We start from the raw sequence: 20155 nt of genomic DNA, 5'->3' as shown, positions 1-20155 counted from the left end.
TGGTCCCTGAAAGCTCACGAGAGCAGCGGACAAAGCAGTGATAACCTCCAGCTGATCCTTATGTTACTCTTAATAACATGTATGCCCATAAACAAAGCTGTTCGTATTTCTGCTGCAGCAATCCCAGGGCTGGGAGGGGTGTGTCTAGGCAGTATGTACAAAAGCACCCTAGAAAAGAAAATGGACTGGAACATCACCACCTGCCCACAGATGCCAGCAAATTGCCATCGAAGACACAGTGCTTTGGCCACTGCAGAGAAAATGTCAGTATGAGTTATCAGCTAAAATTACACTCAATGAAAATACATTAGTAACTGATCTTTTCAAGTACCATCAGAGAAGCAAACAGTTGTCTAATTTTTTTTTTTTGTCAGAAAATGAGACCCAAATCTGTTAAGAAAATGGGATCTGTTCATATGAAATCAATTTGGATCAACGCCAGAAGACTCGAACAATAAGATAAAAGATGCACAGATAATGACAAAAAGAAAAAGAGGGTTTGTTAATTATTTGGTATTTGGAACAGACAGGGGAAAAGTCAAGTCACCTCACAGAAGTTCACTTCTATCTACGTTGCTTTCAACACAAGAAAAACACCACAGAGAAGCCCAAACCAGCACATTTTAGAAACTGAATAATAAGAAAACCCCAACGACTTCATCAGACGAAATGCTACAGAACCCAGAAGCACCAAACATACATTCTTCACTTTATTCTTAGTTTTTTGTGTGCTTGTTCACTGTTGCACTTAATTTTAGAGGGGTAGGTTACATACCTTTTTTTTCCCTTTTTAAAAATCAACAGCATAATCAAATTGTGCAAGTTTGTCTAGAACATACTCTATTGATACAAAACTAGCTGTTCATATTCTAGTATCAACTTAATACTTAAGCTAACTCAGCAAATGCCAAGTCAAAGCTCAGAACTTAAGCACAGCTTAAGAGCAGTTTAAGAAGAGAATATGTTATTCTAATAAGCAAAAGTGTTTTTGCTATACTGAAATAAAGAGATTTAAATTGCAAATATTTATTATTTCTATTACTAAAATCAGAAAAACATGGAATTGGAACTGACACATAAAGTCAACTTCTTAAAATAATAAATTCTTTTTAAGTGTTTTTATTATATTTTGGACTACACTTTGTAAATGAGAGCGTAGCAGATATAAATAACTGATCACCAACTCAAAAGCACAAAGGTTACTTCTGCTAGAAGAGGGGGCATATCTTCCTTTCCCCTCCCAATTAAACCCAAAGCCTCTGCACACACGCAATTAGTCTGAAATTTCCCTGTAACTATACAAGGAAACTGATGAAAACACATCTTCACCGGCATAAGTCTGTGACCAGATTTTAATTCCAAAGCTACCTTAAGGAAGTTTTATTTAGTCTTGACTCCTCCATATCATACATAGAAACTGCTCTTCTTCAATCTTGCAAGCAAGAAGGCCCAAATGTGACATTGTCCTTGTAACACTTCCAGAGAGCCAGGCACTGCACAAGGGATACACATTTCCAAGCCAAGAACCCCTAACTCTGCTCACAGATGAAGCAGACCCAACAAACAGTCCTTTAGATTTACATTGTAACTGGCATTGAAAGTATGAAACACAAAAGTGAACTACTACCTCATCATAAAGCAGTTCAGATGTCAGTAGAATGAAACTTACAACTAAGGTTTGAAAAACAGTATCTTAATTATAAGCTGCACACCTATTATCAGCCAGGAGAAAGTACCACAGTTTGAGGCTTTTTCATGTTTAGTTTTTCCACCACAAGTGCAATTAAAGTGCACCTTTCTGCAATTAAAGAACTGCCTAATAACAATCTGAAGATTTCCCTAAGCACCTTGCTGTTTAGAGAGGTGGTGAATTCACTAAACAGGTGAAATCTACTGTTTAGTATATTTCAAAAGCTGTTTAGTACATTTCAAAGAGCTACAAACCAAAACAAACACCATAAAAAAACAAGTAAATAAAAAACCACCTCAAATAGTTATGGGATCTCTGAAAACAGAGATGGAAACACATGCCCTGCATTCACAGACACAGCATCACGTGTGTTCTGATAAGAAAGGATATTTCACGGTCCAGCTTTGAAGTGTAACCCTTTTACAGGCTTACACGCTAAACCTATAGAAAAATATCAGTGTGAATTTTGCCTCATTCCATCTTATAGGTCAAATTCTCCCAAATATGCTTCCACTCACTAATGGACTACACCAAGGGCCAGCTTGGTCCTGCACAAACAGTCAAAGAAGTACAAAAATTAAAGCCTGAAATATATTACGTTCCAAATGATGATTTCTGAGGAATAAAAAGTTTTTATTAATTTAGCCTAGCATTTCAAGATTTATCCCATCATATGTAAAACCCACGGCACATTAAGTCACCCGGTGCTGCTCTTGCTATAGCTTCTCACATTGAAAGGTACTTAGATCTATGAAATCACACAGAATGTGGTGGTTTATTTTAAGCATCATGATTTAACAGATCACATTACTATGCCAGCAAAAGAAAAAAGGAAGATCTGTTTTAAGCAAACTTGTGAAAATATTTTATCTCAAATATTACCTTTTTCTTAACTTCTCTCCTTTTAAATCTGTTAACTCTACAAAGGAGTATTTGAAATTTACATATCTTTTGAAAAATAAAGGAAAACAAATCATGGAGTGAGAGTATGAAGACTAAAGTTCAGCAAAAGGTAAAAAGTTGATTTTCACACAACTTTCATCAGTTGAAAACAAGAGTATTATCAGAGAGCAGCACGTTACCAGCACATCACAGAATCACAGAATGTTAGGGATTGGAAGGGACCTCGGAAGATCATCTAGTCCAATCCCCCTGCCAGAGCAGGATTACCTAGATCATGTCACAAATGCCATAATGTCATATGTAATATTTTATGTTTAAATTTCATGAATTAATTCAAACTGCTGTTTACCTGCAGCAATTCCTTCGCGTCACAAGCAAACCAGGCCAGAACCAGGTTTACACTCTGACATTGTCTGCTTATTCACTCACACGTTCTTCACCACAGCACAAATTCATATCAAAACCCAGGTAACATTAACGGAGAATAATCTGTATTCCCTGACATCCTAGCACAAGCACTCTGACTTAGACTTAACGAGCAATTGACATATCACCATTAGGGCTTGCTTTTGACAACAGTAACCCACAGTAAGTGTATATTTACCCCAAATTAATCATAAAGACATATCCACCCATACTGAAAGGATCTAGGAAATATACGAATCCCACAGAAAGCATAAACAAGCTGTACAGCAGGTATTACAGTTGGGTTGTAACAGTAAACCAGTTCATCACGTCATCAGAATGACTCGCTTCACAAATGATTAGTTCATAAAATAGTAATTTTCTTCCTTAACATCATTTTCTTCTCATAATTAAGTTTACTAGCAGGTAGAAGTATGCTTTTTTCTCATGTAATCATAGCCAGGCCTTGATGTTCATGTTCAATGCAATGGAAACACAGAATTCAGTAACACTATAACATTTAAAATAAAAGCTATAATGGAAACTTATTATTTCCCAACCTTCCCCAAAAAAATCGGCTTGCAAAATGCTTGCGAGCTGGTAGTCAAAGTTATTTAAATACAAAAATGAAAATGCTTTGTTATGTTGAAGTGTTTTAGTATTGGTACATCTTTTCTTGGAACGCTTTACAGCAACCTCAGGCCTGCACACAGTCAATCCATGAAACATTTAACATAGAAAAAAAACCCCAAGCACCACAGAAATGAAAAAAAAAAAAAAGGAAATTGGAAAAAAAAGTATTAAGAAATGTATTAAATCATTTAGCTATTTTTACTATTTTTTAAGCGTACCACAAGAATGCAAAAAATGGGGAAGGAGGCATCATAAATAGGAGGTTAAGCTATACCCACCCCTAGCCGACAGCTTTTTGGTGTTGATGATTTTGGCAGCGTACTCTTGTCCTGTGGTGATTTTCATGCATCGCCTCACGACGGAGAACGCCCCTCTGGAAACCAAGAAAGGGACCAAGTGTCAGCCTGACTGAAGCAGGTCACTGCCATTACCGGCGGGAGGGTTCTGAGGGGCTTCGGGGAGAGGTGCGATGGCGGCAGAATTGGGGAAAAAAAAGGGGGTTTCAGAGAGTGCCGGCCCAGCAGTGATTTTATTCACCAAACTCTGGTCTGGGGCGCCGGGACAAGCCGAATGACCGAACCCATCCCCGACTGTCACCTGGGCACACACGGTGAGGGCAGAGGGCGGTGGCCCTGGCCCTGTCCCTGTCCCCTCCCCGGTGACACCGGCCCCCCGCCGCCCGCCAAAATGGCGACCGCGGCTGAGAGGCGCCGGCCCCGGCCTCGCGCTGCATCCCGCCCCGCCGCTGGGGGGCGCTCCGCACCACCCGCCCCTCACAGACCGAGTGCCCCCCACAGCCCCTCACCGACCGAGCCTCCCCCCAGCCCCGCACCGACGGAGCCCCCCCCACTCGCCAGCCCCTCACTGACCGAGCCCCCCCCCCAAAAATAATAAAAATTAATAAATAACCACACGGCAGCTGCCGCGTCGGGAGGCCGAGGGCAGTTCCCCGCCGCCCGCCCAGAGCCTCTCGCCGCCCCCGGTGCCGTACATACCCTAGGGAAAGGGCGGGCGCGGAGCCCGATCCCACAAATAACCCCGCAAATAACGCCCGGGTGTAGGGCTGCAGCCGGGGCGCTCCCCGCCGCTGGCCCGTGCCCCGCCGGGCTTTTCATCATCGGTGAAGCGGCCCCCGGTCGCGGCACCCCCCCACCGGGGCTCACGCACGGAGCCCTCAGCGCCGACGGTGCCTTCCCACCCCGGCAACCCCGGCTCCCCAGCCCCGAGCCCCAACGGCGGGGCGCGCCCGGCGGGCTCCGTCCTTACTTCCCGAGCTCCTCGAAGAGCTGATACTCGTCGGTGAACCGGGTACAGGTGGCGGTTGAGGCCATCATGAGGACGGACGGCCGCCGGCACCTCCGGCGGCCAGGGACGGCGAGGCGGTGACGGCGGAGGAGCGGCGAGGCGAGGCTCCGCGCCGGCTTCTCCTCCTCCTCCTCCTGCCGCCTGCCGCCGCCTCTCGTGACGGGGCTGCCTCCGCCAGCTGGTCTCCGCGCAGGTCTCCGGTCTCCCCTCCCCTCGCCCCCGCCCTTTAGGGAAACAAACAAATAAATAAATAAAGTCAGCCGCTCCCTTTCTCTTCCCACAGCCCCGCCGGGGGAGCGGGCGCCGAAACGGAAAGCAAAACCGGAGTGGGGCGGGGGGGGACGCGACGAGACGGCTGCCTCCGCCTTCCCCCCTCCCCCGGCGGCGACTGCCAACCGGCGGGGCCGCCGCGCCTCTGCCCGCTCTCCCGGTGCCGTGCCTCCCCCTAGCGACCCCGCCCGCGGCCGCCCCGTCGCGGCTCTGTCCCTCCCCGCCCCGCCCGTCGGGGACGCGGTAGCGAGGGGACTCTCACACTGCGGCCGGGGACCCGCGCTGCACCGGGGAGAGCGGGGGGGGAAGGACCCCTCCTCTCCGCACCGGGGACGGCGGCGGGAGGCGCTCGCGCCCTGAGGAAACGGATGCACCTGCGCCCCGTTCCTCGGCGACCGCCTGACGTCACCAACCGCCCGGCACGGAACGGCTGGGGGGGGGCGGGAGAGACCGGGGGCTGCCGCGGCGGGGGCGGCACCGATGGGGGTGCCCCGCCCCGTGGCGTCAGAGCGGCCCTGCCCCCGCACGGGGAGGGGGGGGCCGCGCCTGCGCGGGGGCGCGGGGCCGCGCTCTCCGGTGGTGCTTACCCGAGGGGACGGCGGCCGCCCGTCGAGGCGCGGGGGCTCCGTCGCGCGGGGGGTGGCAGCGCGCGGCCTCGCCGGGTGGGCGATGCGGGGAGAGGAGCGAGGGCTGTTCGTGCCGCGCGGTACCGGAGGGCCCCGCTCCTCACCGACCGTCCATCACGGCAGTCGGTATCTCACGGCTCGGTTGGGGTCGTACGGAATGAAGCCGGTATCTGTGCAGTGAGGAAAAGCTTTACGTCGAGGGTGCCAGAGCCCTGGCCCAGGCTGCTCAGGGCAGGTGTGGAGTCTCCTTCTCTGGAGATACTCAAAACCCACCTGGACGCGACCCTGTGCAACATGCTCTGGGTGAACGTGCTTTGGCAGGGGGTTGGACTAGATGATCTCCAGAGTCCCTTCCAACCCTTAACCATTCTGTGATCCCTCAGCTCATTGCTGTGCCCAGCTCCTTCAAACCAGCCGTCGCAGTTGGTCACCCCGAATCCGGGGGCATCCAGCCTGAGAGATCAAGTGTAGGAGCAGCGAAAGGGGAATGGCTGGCAGTGGAAGTCGCTGGAGGTGCCGGCAGCTCGGAAGAACATCAAGGCGTAGGTGTTGGCCATAGCTTTGAGGAGACGTTGAGACATCGGTGCTGCAAAGGGAGCACCGTGGGCACCAAAGCTGGCACCGCCAGGAGATAGGAATGGTGCAGATAGACGGGAAGGGTTGAGAACACAAAGCACAGAGCACACGGGCAGTGATGGAGATCAAATGTAATAGTAAACTTTTGCTTTTATTCCTTTCTGATCAACCAAGCGGTGGTGAGATAAGTAATGAGTTAAACGAACATCTGTGCAGCGCTTCAAACATTTAAAGCATTGAGGATGTCTGCGGTACAGCTAGAGCTTCACTATAAAAGGCAGCATGTAGCTTGAGTGGAAGCAGGCAGCCTAAAGCATCTAAATCCTTATTTTGATACGTGAGAAGACACGCATACGAAATACATCCACAAAGGTTTCTTTTAAAGCTCCGGAGTTTCTAGAATCAGGATCCAGAGCTGTGATCTTGTAGGGAGACTTAAAAAACTGCCAACTCTTCCCTAAAATGCCTGTGTGCATACAATGTGAGTGTGTAAGCCGGTGTACGAGGGTAATTTTCCCCTGGATGAGGCAGCTGCACCTCGTACAAATACACTAAATTCATGGCATAAAGGTGGCAGCGAAGGAAGCTGTTGAAACTTGTGAGCAAGTACAAAGTGTTTACTCCGTGAGTTCCTCTCCAGGGAAATGTTACGTGCAGCAGCGCGAGTGCAAAAAGGCTGGAGGATATTTCAGTTTAGACCAGCAAATTTGCATCGAAGCAAGAACGAACCTATTCTCAGACCAGTGAAGGGAAGGTATATTAGAAAGTATTCAGAACAGGAACATTTTTTAGTTCCCTTTAATAAAAATATAACCTGAGTTGTGCATAATTTTGTATAGATCTGCATAAATAATGCAATCAGCAGTACTGAAACCCCAGAGTGGTCTGATGATCGTATTTAGGGGGGCAGGTCTGCTGGGTTCCTTATCTATACATAGGCATTCAAAAATTAAACATATTCCCCTGTCCCATGTAATTTTTTCCTAATAGTATATTCTGACAACAAGTACCTGTTAGTACTGTGCTGTGCATTTATATTTTAATAAAAAAATGTTCAGAAGAAATTATTAAAGTCAATTAACTTCCCTTTCTTGCTGTTGTTTTTGTGGTGGTTTTAATGACGCCATAAGGATGCATGATCCAAACTAAAATGTTAAAAAAAAAAAAAAAGCCTTTTTTTTTTCCCATTTCCCAATCTGGAAATAAAAAAAATAGTCCAAGAAGGGGCCAAGGAGTTCTGACAGAAATATCAAGCATGAATTTTATTACAGGAACTAAGGAAAGAAAATAATTGTTTACAAGATCAGTATCATAGGACTTGGAGAATTTCCAGAAGGAGAGATACTGGGGAAGTGATGAATAGCTTGGAAACACTTCAGTTCCGAGGTTTTTTTCGTGTTACAACAATCATCTCTTAAATGTAGTTCACTCTTGAGCTGAAACAAAACCATAATTTCTAGCTGCCGTTTAAGCACCCCGTATATTCTCCAAATTCTTCCTGAGCAGAGCAAAGCAGCTGGAATGGCAGCCAAGGATCTGGCCCACTAGGTTAGCTCCTAAAAGCTGGCTAGAGCTTCAGGTTTCTATGAAGGCCACAGAAACAATTACTCAGTGGTTGATGTAGTGGATGCAGAAAGTCAGATCTCAATCATGAACCAAAAAAAGGCTTTAAAAACCATCCCAGAGCATGTTTATCTTCTCCAGAAGTTTTTTTTAAGAGAGCAGCAAGAAGGTCAAGTCTGTAAGAAACTGAAGAGCCGTTCCTCTAAAGTTCCTGCAGTTTAACAAAACGTTACAGCTCAGTGGAATGAATTATATATTCAGCTTTAGAATCTGCAACAACATTTACTGTGGCAAAGGAAATTGTATTTATTTTAAGAGTTTACGGTTCAACAAGGTCTTTGCTTCATATGGCTTTATTTTTAGACATCCAAAGTGAGGTTTTCATTTTATTTCTGGTCTTGCAAATACAGATTTTCAAGTTGCTTGTGTTTTGAAGGAGTCCAGAGAGCTTTCAAAAGGTCATTTGTGTAGACTTCTCATTATGAGGACTGCTAGGAATATTGTATGTTTAGTTCGTGAACAAATGCAACAGCCATTTAGAGCAGAGGTCTAGACAGAAAATGGCCTGAAAAACCTGAGTAATCTTGGGTTTAGATAAATAGTTGCTTTATGACGAGATGGTCTTGGACAGAAATCCTTGGTCCTTCCCAAGGCTGCATGTATTCTTGTGGCAAAGCGCTTATTGCCTTGGGGTAACTGGTTGAAAACAGTGAAGCAATTACAGGTATGTTATTGCAGTAAAGCTGAAAAACTCTAATTTGATCAATAAAATATCCCTCTCTTGTTGATTTAAAATGTGATCCAAATGCCTCCTTAATAGCACATAGCAAGTAGTGTTGTTTTTCCACAGCGGCTCGCATTGATAATACATGACAAACGTCCCTGAACTGGCCAAGAAGGTGGTTGTGGGCTTGATGTAATGAGCATCAAGGTGAAGGAAGCTGAGATCGATGGGATAAAGCACCAAAGCTCTATTTCTGCTCAGCATGCTCAGCGCGGAGGGCGGCGGGGAGGAGTATGATGGAAGAGTCAGAGGAGAGATGTCAAACTGGGAACAAACAAGGAAGAGAGGGTGCTGTGTGGGCGCGAGAGGAACCAAGAGGTGTTAACAGATGGGAAATTAGACCAAAGGACCTGTGGCTGGTGGAGTTTACATGGCTTGTGCAGTAAGAGAGGAGGAGAGAGACAGAGAGTAAATGAGTTTTGTAATAGGAATGGAGAATCACAGGAACATAACAAGTGAAGAGGACAGGGAACAAAGGGGGAAAACTTTTCTAAGAGAAAGGAGTAAGTAAAGGGAAATTGAAAACAAGTAAAACGGTTGTTAGGGTCGGAAACAAACATAATCAATGTGAAAGTGGGTAGAAAAATGGATATCTGAAGACAGCAGGAAAAACAGAGAGAGGTTAATCAATGAAAAGATCAAACAGGTTATGTGGAAACAACACAAGGTGTAAGAACAGGATAGAAAAAGGATCAACCATGAGAAATCACACGGAAGACAATACATGGATTTGCAGTTCATTGTACGAGTTTGAACTGGAGGCAACAGATTCCAGGTCAGTACTGAATTACCTGTTGCACCGTATGTTGTATCTCTCTTTTGTTTTCTCATTGGAGCTGTTGGACTTCCCTAAATAACGTTTGAGGGGGGCAGAAGCACTGGTAGCATCACCTGGTCGGCATGCCAGAGACTCAGTCGTCATAGCCTGTGATTTCCAAGTGCTGATGCTGGCCTAAGGTGTGTCCTAATGTCTTCTGCTGGAGCAGCTCCCTCCCAAACACCTTCAGAGCATTGATGGCTCCAGAAACTGGTGCCAGTCCCAGACACCCCAGGTCTGGAGTGAGTAGTAAAGAGCCATGGCAGAGCTGCTGAGCAACCTGCCCTAGGGCTTGTTCTCTTCCCACGGAGAAGCTCTCTTGCTCAGTCCCTTGCTGCAGTTGTTCCACCATGTTTGCATAAGCACTCAGAGAAGTAGATCCTTGAAGGTTCCCCAAAGAAAATTAATTATTTATCCATTATTTACACTCCTGGCAAGCACCTTACCACCTGTGGCAGTGTGTGTGCTCGCTCGTATTCTCCCGCTGGAGCACTCTTACGTAGGATTAATTTACTCTTCAGTGAACCAGAAAGATGTTGGCTGAATAACTGATTTGATAGCTCAGTGATTCTGTCACGCTCTTGGTATGCAGGAGACCAAAACTTCTCTCTAGCCTAAAAAAGCATCACTCCTGACAGACTAGGAGGCATTGCTGGCCATTTAACTCCTACCTCTAGAAGCACTACAGGGAGAACTAGGTGAAAAATTAATGCGTTTCTTTTAATCTTTGTGTGTGTGTGTGGCAAGGACAAAAATACAGGCTGAGCAAAACTGAGATGTTTTAATTTGCATGGGAAAGGAAACAGAAATGCTCTAACAAGATACAAGTTTCATCTCAGAATTTTAAATAATACATTTTTCTTCTTTTTTTTATTTGAAGGTATTTTTAATTAAGAACGTTCCTTTAATGCTTTTGAAGAGAGTGATTTCTTTTTAATGCGCTTTAATTTTGAGCTGAGTAATTTTTTATGAACTCCTAGCAAACAAAATATTACATAATTTACACAGCTCTTCTTCCAAGCAAGTAGCAGAGTCAGCAACACTCCAGGAATTATACCTTTTTGCCACTAACTTGCATGACATGGATTTGAATGATATTATTATTAAAAAAAAAAAAGATACTTCAAGCTGTGAATGAATTAGTCAATGGAGCAAGGACTGGAAGGTGAGATGGAAGAGCAGGACACAGAAAAGCATGCAGAAGTTTGCTATCTTATGCACTTAATGACTGAAACCTTGTCAATGGGATGCTGAACTCAGTGACAAAGTCAGTGAACACCGCTGCTCTAAGCAGTAAGGTTTTGAATCCTCAGATCTAACTAAGGAAATACCAGCGATTAATTGAAAGAATGTTTCAGTAAAGGTATTATAAACTGTAACTTTTAGGAGCATTACTGCATAGTTACAATATGTCTTTAAAAAAGGGAAGGGGATATTTCTCCTTCTCAAAATTGAGCCATTGACCAGCTGGATTATTACTGGTTTCTTAATCATATTTATCTGTAGGCAAATCACCCTTCCCATCTGAGTTGAGTAAAGACTTATCCCAGTAGCTACTAAAGCTGATGGGATTCTTCTCCTTGTTTTCAGTAGATCAGCTGGTGGACGTCGTAAAGATGACAGCTTGGACAAGTTGAGCTGGAAATACTCCTAAGCAGACAGGCTAGCTTACAGTCTGCCCAGATTACTGCTGATCCTCAAAAGTCATTTTGTAGAGGAAGACAGAAAAGATTTTTCCAGATTGCAATTTTCTTCTGAGCGCCAGAGCCACAAGGGCCCTCAGATTGAATTCTGTAAGACCTCACTAGGCTGTAAACTGCTCATCTGTATTTGAGACATACAGCATCGAGGAGCTGACATCCCAAATGCTGTCCATAACTATACATCGGGGTGCACTCACACATATGCACAGTTAGGTCACAGTTAGACAGTACAGTGAGGAACAGATAAGCACAAAAAATAAATTAAATGATGAAAATTTTCCATACAGCAAAAACATCTTTGATGTTATTTTCAAGAATTAAAATTTAATGATTCCAAGATGCCACTAAAGTGGTCTGGATTTTCCTCCCCACCAGCTGGTTAACATAGTTTACATTTAATAACTTTAAGACTTTCTTTGTTCAGAGTTGCCAACATTAACAAAAACCTGCTCTGGTCTGAAACATAGATGTGACAAATACAGGCATAACTGTTCGAAATTTCTCTGAAACTCATATAGACCCAGACCTCATTAAATTCCTCCCCACTCTCCTTTGAGGAGGAATGGCAAAAGATCTCCCATGTAGAAGAATCAACCATAAGTCAGATGCCAGGGAGACGCATTGTGTTGACAAAGCTCCTTCCGAGGAAAGGTAGAGAAACAACAAAACTCACCTGATCAGACCCCAGAAACTCAAGTTCCTTTCAGAAAATTGCTCATGAAATCTTGTCCGTTCAAGGGTATAGATCTGTTCCTGACAACGCTCATTTCACGTGTAGGAGCGGTTGAACTACTTCAGGGAAATTAGTATTGACAAATAGAAGCATATCAATCATTTAAGTGAGACACAGCTTTGGGGTCATTGCAACCTAACTTGCAGAGTTTTGGGAGGCGTCAGGCCTCCGAAGTGTGAGCAAAAAGCTGGAGGTGATGTGCTGGAGGAGGTGGCACGTGTGGCAGAAGCTGAAGGAGCGGAGAAGGGATGTCCTGAGGAGGGAGTGCTGGCTCCGATGTGCTTCTGTAGCTTCCTCTTACCGCTTTTCGAGGATTTTGTTTGATTGATTCATTTTTGTGGTTGCTTTCCAAATGTTTCTGGAAGTTTGTAGCACCAGCCTTGAGCCCTGTATGATGGGATGACTCAGAAAGGATAAATATATCTCCTTCCAGGGTTCCCAGGGGTTTGTCACTTTTGGTTCAGTGGTGATAGACTCTGAGAAATACATGCATTTCCCTGGCATGGTAAGAGGTCTGATTTTAATGTTACCTCGTTATATAAATTCAAGAGAAGTATATGCATCTGGAAAAGCTGGCTGTGACAACCTCAATATCATCCAGTACCACAGCTCCTGTAAGAACTGGGACAGGAAGATGCACTGAAAAGAAATGGGAATAATATGATGTGCTTCAGTTGTTCCTAAGTCACCCAGAAGCCTGATGGATATTACTGCCAGTTATCACAACGAGGAGCAAACCCTAGGCTGGTCTAACCAGGGACTGCAAGTCAAGGATATATAATAAAAGTCCAAGACATCTCTATTCATTTGGTAGAAATCGCATGCAATCATTTAAGCCGTGCTGAATCTTCATTCTGAATGCTCTTTGGTGACTGTTTTGTAAATATTTTCAGGCATTTCCTAAAACAAACGAGGGAGGTGACTGGAAGTAATTTCATCTACCATACATTTTAGATTCGGAGCATCCTTTTGATGAAGAAAGTTAAAGAAGAAAATTAATAACAATGTCCCCTGCTTCCCATACACAGGCATTCCCAGCAGTGGGGATGAAAAGGCTGTCCAAGAGGAGGTGAGGGCAGAACCAAGCAGTAGTAGAGTTAATCGGAGCTGAGAAAAGAGGCAGGCTTCAATTTTATGGGGGAAATAAGTCAATATTGAGATTTTAGAAGTAGGGGAACATTGTAGAAGTAGGGAACATTCTCAGAGTGGTGAGAAAAGGGAAATATTTTGATGGCAATAGTTGGGACAGATTGAACCGAAGAGGGGAGAAAAGATTTAGTCAGAAAAGGGGAAGATCTTGAAAGAACCAGTGCGTAGGCTAGCGTTGAGACACTGTTAACTGGGAAGAAGGCTGACTTTTGAGAAAAAAAACAGTTGTAAGACTTGTGGAGGCTCTAAATGTGAGTAGAGGAGAAATGCAGTAACTGGTTTCGTGACCTAGACAGCAGGGAGTGCTAATAGTAAGAGAAAAAGGAAAGGAAATAAGAATAAAGATACATACAACTTCCAAACAGCGAGCCTGTAGACTAATTTAACTTTATCAGAATGCCATTTCTTCTGTCTTCACATCCTGCACTCAGTGTACTTCAGAATACTCAGAGCAACAAATATATTCCTATTTACTGGCCAAAAAATATAAAGTAAAAATGATTCCTTGAATTAAGTGCAAATTGTCCAAATCAGTTCACTGGAACAAAACTATCTGAATAAGGGAAGTTTCAGTTTCCTTTTCAAGTGGAGTTACTTTGCAAAATGTAAATCGGTAATACAAGAAACCCCTTTTTCTTTCTTTTTGGTTTTGTTTTAATCATTTGCAAGAGCGCCAGCATTTCCCAACATTTCCTCTCCCGTGTTATCTCGAGCTCCACAGAACATTTATTGTTGTAGCATGGAAGATCTTGATAAGGGCACAGCTGTGAACGTGACTGCTGTGTTTCAGTTATATGTAATGTGATATTTGTTCTCCCTGCTTTTATGGTACAAAAGGCTACTGTAATGATCTTTACCGTGCTCTGTTTATTGTCAGTTCCCTGCCTACGTCCTCTCCAGATACACATGGAAGTCCAAAGTGTTTGCTTCTTGCTTACATTTGGGCCAGTTGAGGGCAAGTGTCTTCTCCAGCCTAGCCCTTCATCATCCTCTTGCTTGAAATGAAGAGAGACGTTTCATGGTGGGACACTGGACCAAATGAGAGCATGGCCAGGCGAGGGGCAAAATCAGCCATTTCAATATTTTTTTTCTGCCCACCTTTGCTCTTCAGAAGCAACGTGGATAGCTTACAGGAGTGAAGGAAGGCAAGCCTTTCCCTTACAGCCATCCAAATATAGTCCGTGCTGAGAGGGACAGGAGACAGTTCCCATCTTCCTTTCAGTGTATTAGCACTAAATAACTTGTATAAATAACCAGAAGGCATTTTTCACACTTGGAGCTCTAGTTTTTCTCTTGGAACTCTGAAATCTGATGGATGTGCTACTATCATTTTTATTTCGAGCAAAATTGATGGCCAGTACAGGGCATAGAAACCTGTGGAATTAGAGTCATCTCCTTAATTGTATTTAAGCTCTGGCTCGAGTAAATATTTTTCGAGTAATTATTATGAAATACAGTGTGATTCATACCCCAAGTAATGATTAGACATATGCAATGTTTTCATTTATGCTTTATGTATACCTTTACTAGTTATTTTGTCTGTAAATACAGATTTAACATGTTAATCAGCAGAATTAGTCAACTATCTTTTTTTTTTCTACTTTTTTTTTTCTTGAATACATTTTACCACACCTCATAGTACTGGTTATTGGTATAGAACAGTATCAGAAGTGCAATGATAGACACAGTCTGCGCTGCAGGAGCTTGGTAATTTAAGATCAATGAGAATTGCTCATGGTCAGTCTGGTTTTTACCTGCACTTAACGATATGTGAATATTCAACACTCTCTCCTCTAGTTGACACAAGCTATAGGCAAGCTCCTTGCTCATCCTGACTTCGACTTAGAGAATCTTTCTGATTCAGAATTGCAGGGAGGTCTTTCCATTTATCTTTTTTTAAAAAGAAAGACCTGGTAAAATCCAGAGGAAAACAAAAAATGGTATTTCCTGGATGATATCCTGCAGAGAAGTAGCTTCTTGGTTTCTCCATTGGAAAACATCTTTCCTTCAGCTCATATTTTTCCTCTGTGATTCCACCTTCCATGGCTAAGCACCACAAAGGAGAACAGAGCACCTAAATAGCTTAATCACCCTGGAAAGCTCTTCTGTCCCAGCCTTAGTCACGCTGTAGTCACGATCTAGCCAAGTGCTTCTTCCTTCGAATGACAATACCAGAAGGTTCAGGAACACTCTGGGTTTTTAACACTTCGTAAGCTGGGTGCCCCAAACAGCATCAAAGTGGTGTCACAAACAAACAAACTACTTCTCCATGCAAACAAGCAGCCTGACTGCAAAATTATCATGGGAAATTACTGGTCCCTTCACTTCTCTCATGAATTTTGGCCGTCAGCAGAAAATGCCAGAAATCAATTAAAATATGACTGACACATGAAATGAAATATATAAACCCATCAGGAAATGGTAACAGATACTAACAGACAATGGACAGGCAGTAATTACATGCACTCACCAATGAGAAATCTTGGGTTGCCATACCCTGGGAAGAAGAGTGATGAGCAGTGTCTCCAGAGAGCTGGTTGTAGCTAGATGTACTGTCACTGCAGGGAGGCAATGCAAAGAGTGGGAAAAACACTGTTACAGGGGGGAAAAAGAGTGACATCAGACACAGGAAAAAATTTCCCATATTTAAATGTCATTTAAAGGTAACTTTCAAATATTTTTAAGGTATTTAAAACATAAAGAGCATTTAAAGATTTAGACAGTATTTAAAGTATTTTTAAAGTTTTTGAAGTGCTGTAAAAGTATAAATTTATACCAGTATTAATTGAGGATGATTGAGAATTAAGAAATCGTGGGACTGTGAATGAACTTTGTAGGTCTGATGAGCTCTCTCCTACAGTGAAATGGGTGACAAAGTAAGTTTGTATCCTATTGGAACCCTTCCATACTACCACAACAGGAGTATGAAATAGCGTTACTACTCAGAGATGCTGCTGTACACCTCTTCCTTCTCACACAACTGAAATTACAGAAGAGCAGTAACAATACAGACAAACTACACTACTAGGGAAAGCATTTAAGAGAAAACTCATTTCATTGGATGTGTAGGAGTAGGAAAGCATGCTGATACTTTATTTTAGGAGAAGATTCTGGTATTATTTGCCACATTGTGGTGCCAGAATATTCTAATTAAGTTAATGGTCTGGAGAGATATTTATATTTTTTTATATATATATGTACACACACATAATGGATAAGAGATTGTAGTTCTTGATAATTAACTGGATACACGTGGAAGACATCTGGACCACCCAAATTCCTGCTTGGTTTCTATAATGTCTTGTTCCTTTCAGCAGTTGCTGAATCCTAAGTTATCACAGCTTTTTAGGCATGCTCGCTGTAGTTACTGTGGTGCTGGGACCATCGTGCATCAAACCTCTGTAAGCCCTTTGCCTGCTTCCTCTGGGTGCTTTAACAGTGAAGGAACAGAAGTAGAGTTTTATTGAGAGAAACCCTTCCTAACGTTCTGTGCTGGATAGATCAGGGTTTTTATCATCACCTAGACAATGCAAAATGACAAGGAGCGGAAAATAATGTGGAGTCAGCACAGCTGTGTATACTGTTGCCAGATAAAAAGCAATTAAAAGAGTGCAACTCAAAATATCCTACCAGTTGCAAAACTGCTGGAGATGATGGAGGGATGCTGCTGTACCCACTGTGTCAGGGGCTGAATTCCTTCACAGTGCTGCTGCCGCACCCTGCTTTCCTCCCACGCTGCTGCTACTGCTCCTATAGCTCTCTGAAATTTAAGAGGTGACTCAATTTGGAAGCAACTTCATGTATTTCTTTGCCCAAACATGAGGATGTGTGTTTGTAGACAGGCAGTTGAAGTGCTCATTAGATCGCTTGTGTGAGAATCCCGGGCTCCTTCGTTAAGGAAGCAGGTCTGGAGCGACAGCCTTGATTTACCTCGGCAACAACAGGGTGTAGGTAACACTGATCGAACAACAATTGCTGGCACCGTGCGTGTTGAGAGGTGATTTCATGGTCAAAGACTAAACCAAGAGGCATTAGAGCTGCGCAGTGTTGACCAAGAATTTTAATCTCTTTAAATATTATTATATACATACAACTACAAACCTCTGGAAGGGTCCTTCTTCTTATAGGGTCTGTACGCTGCTACATTTGGTGTATCAAAAGGAAAATAACTTCACAACTAGAGGACAGTAGCTGGGTTTCATCAGAAGTTCCCGGTGCTGTACATTGCATTAGTGATGCTCCAGCCTTGAGAATAACCAAGAATAGAGGCACTGCAAAGGGCCACCCCGGATAAAAGCTTCTCTCCTAATGGATCGCAATCTTCTCTCCTTCGGTATGGCAGGGAACAAAATGTCATCCCCATCTGTTTCTCCTTTTTTTTTTTTTAAAAAAAGTTACTTTAGAAATGTCAAACTGTATAGGTACATCTGTATTGTCATTTACAAAAGTAGAGATCCATGCCTCATCCTAGTACATGATTTGTGTCAGTGTGTGCGTGTCACAGCGAGGTTCAGGTTGGACATTAGGAAGCATTTCTTCTCAGAAAGGGTCATTAGGCATTGGAAGGGGCTGCCCAGGGAGGTGGTGGAGTCACCATCCCTGGAGGTGTTTAAGAAAAGCCTGGACATGGCACTTAGTGCCACGGTCTAGTTGACATGGTGGTGTCAGGGCAATGGTTGGACTCGATGATCCCAGAGGTCTCTTCCAACCTGATTGATTCTGTGATTCTGTGATCTTTTCTGGTTGTTCCTTCTCCCTAAACTATATTCTGTTCGTACTCATTCAAAGCCCATTTTTTAAATAGAAAAAAACTTTCTGAGACTTCACAAGTCGCAGAAACAGGCCACTTTGAATTCTTTGTCGGTATTTGCAGGGCAGGTATTAAAGAAAGTTAACTTTAAAGTATCCCTTTGAACATCAGATCTCTTGGATGATTCACTTCCACCTCATTTCTACTAGAATTCAGATAAATGAATGGATTTTTTTTTTTTCCTTTTTAATCCTGTTTGAGTTTTGAAAGACGGGTAATTATTTAGTCTTTGTTTCATATTACGTACTGCTAACCATGGATTTGTTTGAGGTTTTTCATGTTGTTTTTAGAAAACAGAAGGCGTCAAACCCAAACGAGGTTTCGTAACAATGCCATTACATAACCATCCCATTAGGAGCTTGTTCCCTGCCATGAATAGCAACGTCTGCATCTAGATCGCTTTGTGTAGTGCTATGGGAACTGGCAAGAAGAGGCTTCCCATGGGTCGTTCATTCTCAGAAGAGATGAACTTCATGGAGATTTATGAGACGCGGAGTAACGTGCTGTTCGTTAGTTGCCAGGCTGCTCCTGTTCAGATGCTGTTTGCTGTTCCATATGGACACATACACAGAGGAATCTGAACTGTCTTTTGAAAAGACTCGACTGGAGTTTTGATCATATTAAGCCGCCTGAGCTGCTGACCACAGAATCTGATCCAGAACTTTGTGTAACTTTCTGTACAAGACTTTTTTTTTTTTGAAAGAGAGACCAGATATGATTTCTATTTTTAAAAAAGCTACTTTAAGAGTTGCAGCACGTGAACTGGTTTGATCTTACATTCCTCTGTTCCCAAATTCCAACATGGAAGTAACGAATTCGTGAAGAGGTTTTTCCATGGCCTGATGACAACCTTCAACTCTTCATCACAGAATTTTCCTTTTATATCAGATCTCTCATCTGATATAAAGATGGGTCAAATTCAGATATATACATGCTTCTAAAATAATTTCTTCTCCTGAGGCCCGTATTCTCCTCTCCTTGGGTATCTCCCCTGCTCCTGAATTTCAGACTGAGGTTGTGCATCTGTCATGCTCTCCATTCCTTCACTGTATCATGCTCCCCATCAGCTGCTGTCTATGGGGACATAACAGTCTCTTCCACTCCTTTTCCCTAGGCACAAGTTGCTTCAGAATTAAGGATCTACTTACCTCAGTACAAAATGAGTTGCATAATTAATGGGCTTGACTGAATATTGGTTCAGGTTTCTGTTGCATTGCTTCCTTGTTGGTGTGGTTGTTTGTCAGACCCTCTTTACTTGACCTACAGATATATCTCCTCCCTGGGGAAAAGAAAAAAGAAAAAGAAAAAAGAAAAAAAAAGGAAAAGAAACATGAAACAAGATGAAAGAGAAAAAATAAATAAGAAGAAAAAAATAAAAAATAAAAAATAAAGAAGAAAAAAGAAAAGAAGAAAGAAGAAAGAAGAAGAAAGAAGAAGAAAGAAGAAGAAAGAAGAAGAAAGAAGAAGAAAGAAGAAGAAAGAAGAAGAAAGAAGAAGAAAGAAGAAAGAAGAAGAAGAAGAAGAAAGAAGAAGAAAGAAGAAGAAGAAGAAGAAAGAAGAAGAAAGAAGAAGAAAGAAGAAGAAAGAAGAAAGAAGAAAGAAGAAAGAATAAATAAGAAAGAATAAAGAATAAAGAAGAAGAAAAAGAAAGAAGAAGAAAAAGAAAGAAGAAGAAGAAAGAATAAAGAAGAAATAAGAAAGAAGAAAGAAGAAAGAAGAAAGAAGAAAGAAGAGGAAGAAAGAAGAAGAAAAAGAGATTTCCAAAGTCATCTACATGAGTAAGTTAAAATACAAAAAGAACATGCACATTCTTTCATGGGCATATTGAACAGTACAGTGTAAAACATTAACAATGTTTTTTCTTTGGTCTGTCATTTCATTTCTCTTATCCATGTTATTGGTTTCCTCTCTCTTACTGTAAACTATTTAAAGTTAATAATCAATGTAAAATGTAAAAGTGAAATATGAAAACGTAAAATATGAACTCTGTTTTAATGTCTCTATGTCATCTCTAGTGTTCTGCACAAGCATAATAATAAATATTTTTCTTGTATTTTTATTGCTGTCATGACAATGTATTAATTTTGTATGTTCCCATATTAATCATCCATGATATATTTGGCCCCTTCTTACACATTTATACACCTGCAGAATACATGAGAGTCCCAACCGACTTGCATACCGTGAT

General features: G+C 42.7%; 1 protein-coding gene across 6 annotated transcripts in view; it reads right to left on the bottom strand.

Annotated features, from left to right (window-relative positions):
* CAMK2D (calcium/calmodulin dependent protein kinase II delta) overlaps nucleotides 1-5559 on the bottom strand; it is a 157263-nt gene extending 151704 nt beyond the window's left edge. For 3 of the 6 annotated variants that reach the window (XM_068402620.1, XM_068402623.1, XM_068402621.1), the window contains exons 1-2: nucleotides 4898-5347; nucleotides 3910-4004 (exon numbers count right to left, since the gene is read on the bottom strand). In XM_068402620.1, coding sequence (XP_068258721.1) covers nucleotides 3910-4004; nucleotides 4898-4965 — 163 coding nt within the window. In that variant the 5' untranslated portion in view covers nucleotides 4966-5347. Of the gene's footprint in view, nucleotides 1-3909; nucleotides 4005-4897; nucleotides 5348-5468 lie in introns of those variants that run through there. The other 3 variants (XM_068402622.1, XM_068402624.1, XM_068402619.1) reach the window with 2 other exon arrangements.
* Between the last annotated feature and the right edge of the window lie 14596 nt (nucleotides 5560-20155).

The sequence above is a fragment of the Nyctibius grandis genome, chromosome 6, assembly GCF_013368605.1.
Source record: "Nyctibius grandis isolate bNycGra1 chromosome 6, bNycGra1.pri, whole genome shotgun sequence".
Classification (NCBI taxonomy): Eukaryota; Metazoa; Chordata; class Aves; order Nyctibiiformes; family Nyctibiidae; genus Nyctibius; species Nyctibius grandis.
This window is presented reverse-complemented; position numbering and strand designations above follow the sequence as displayed.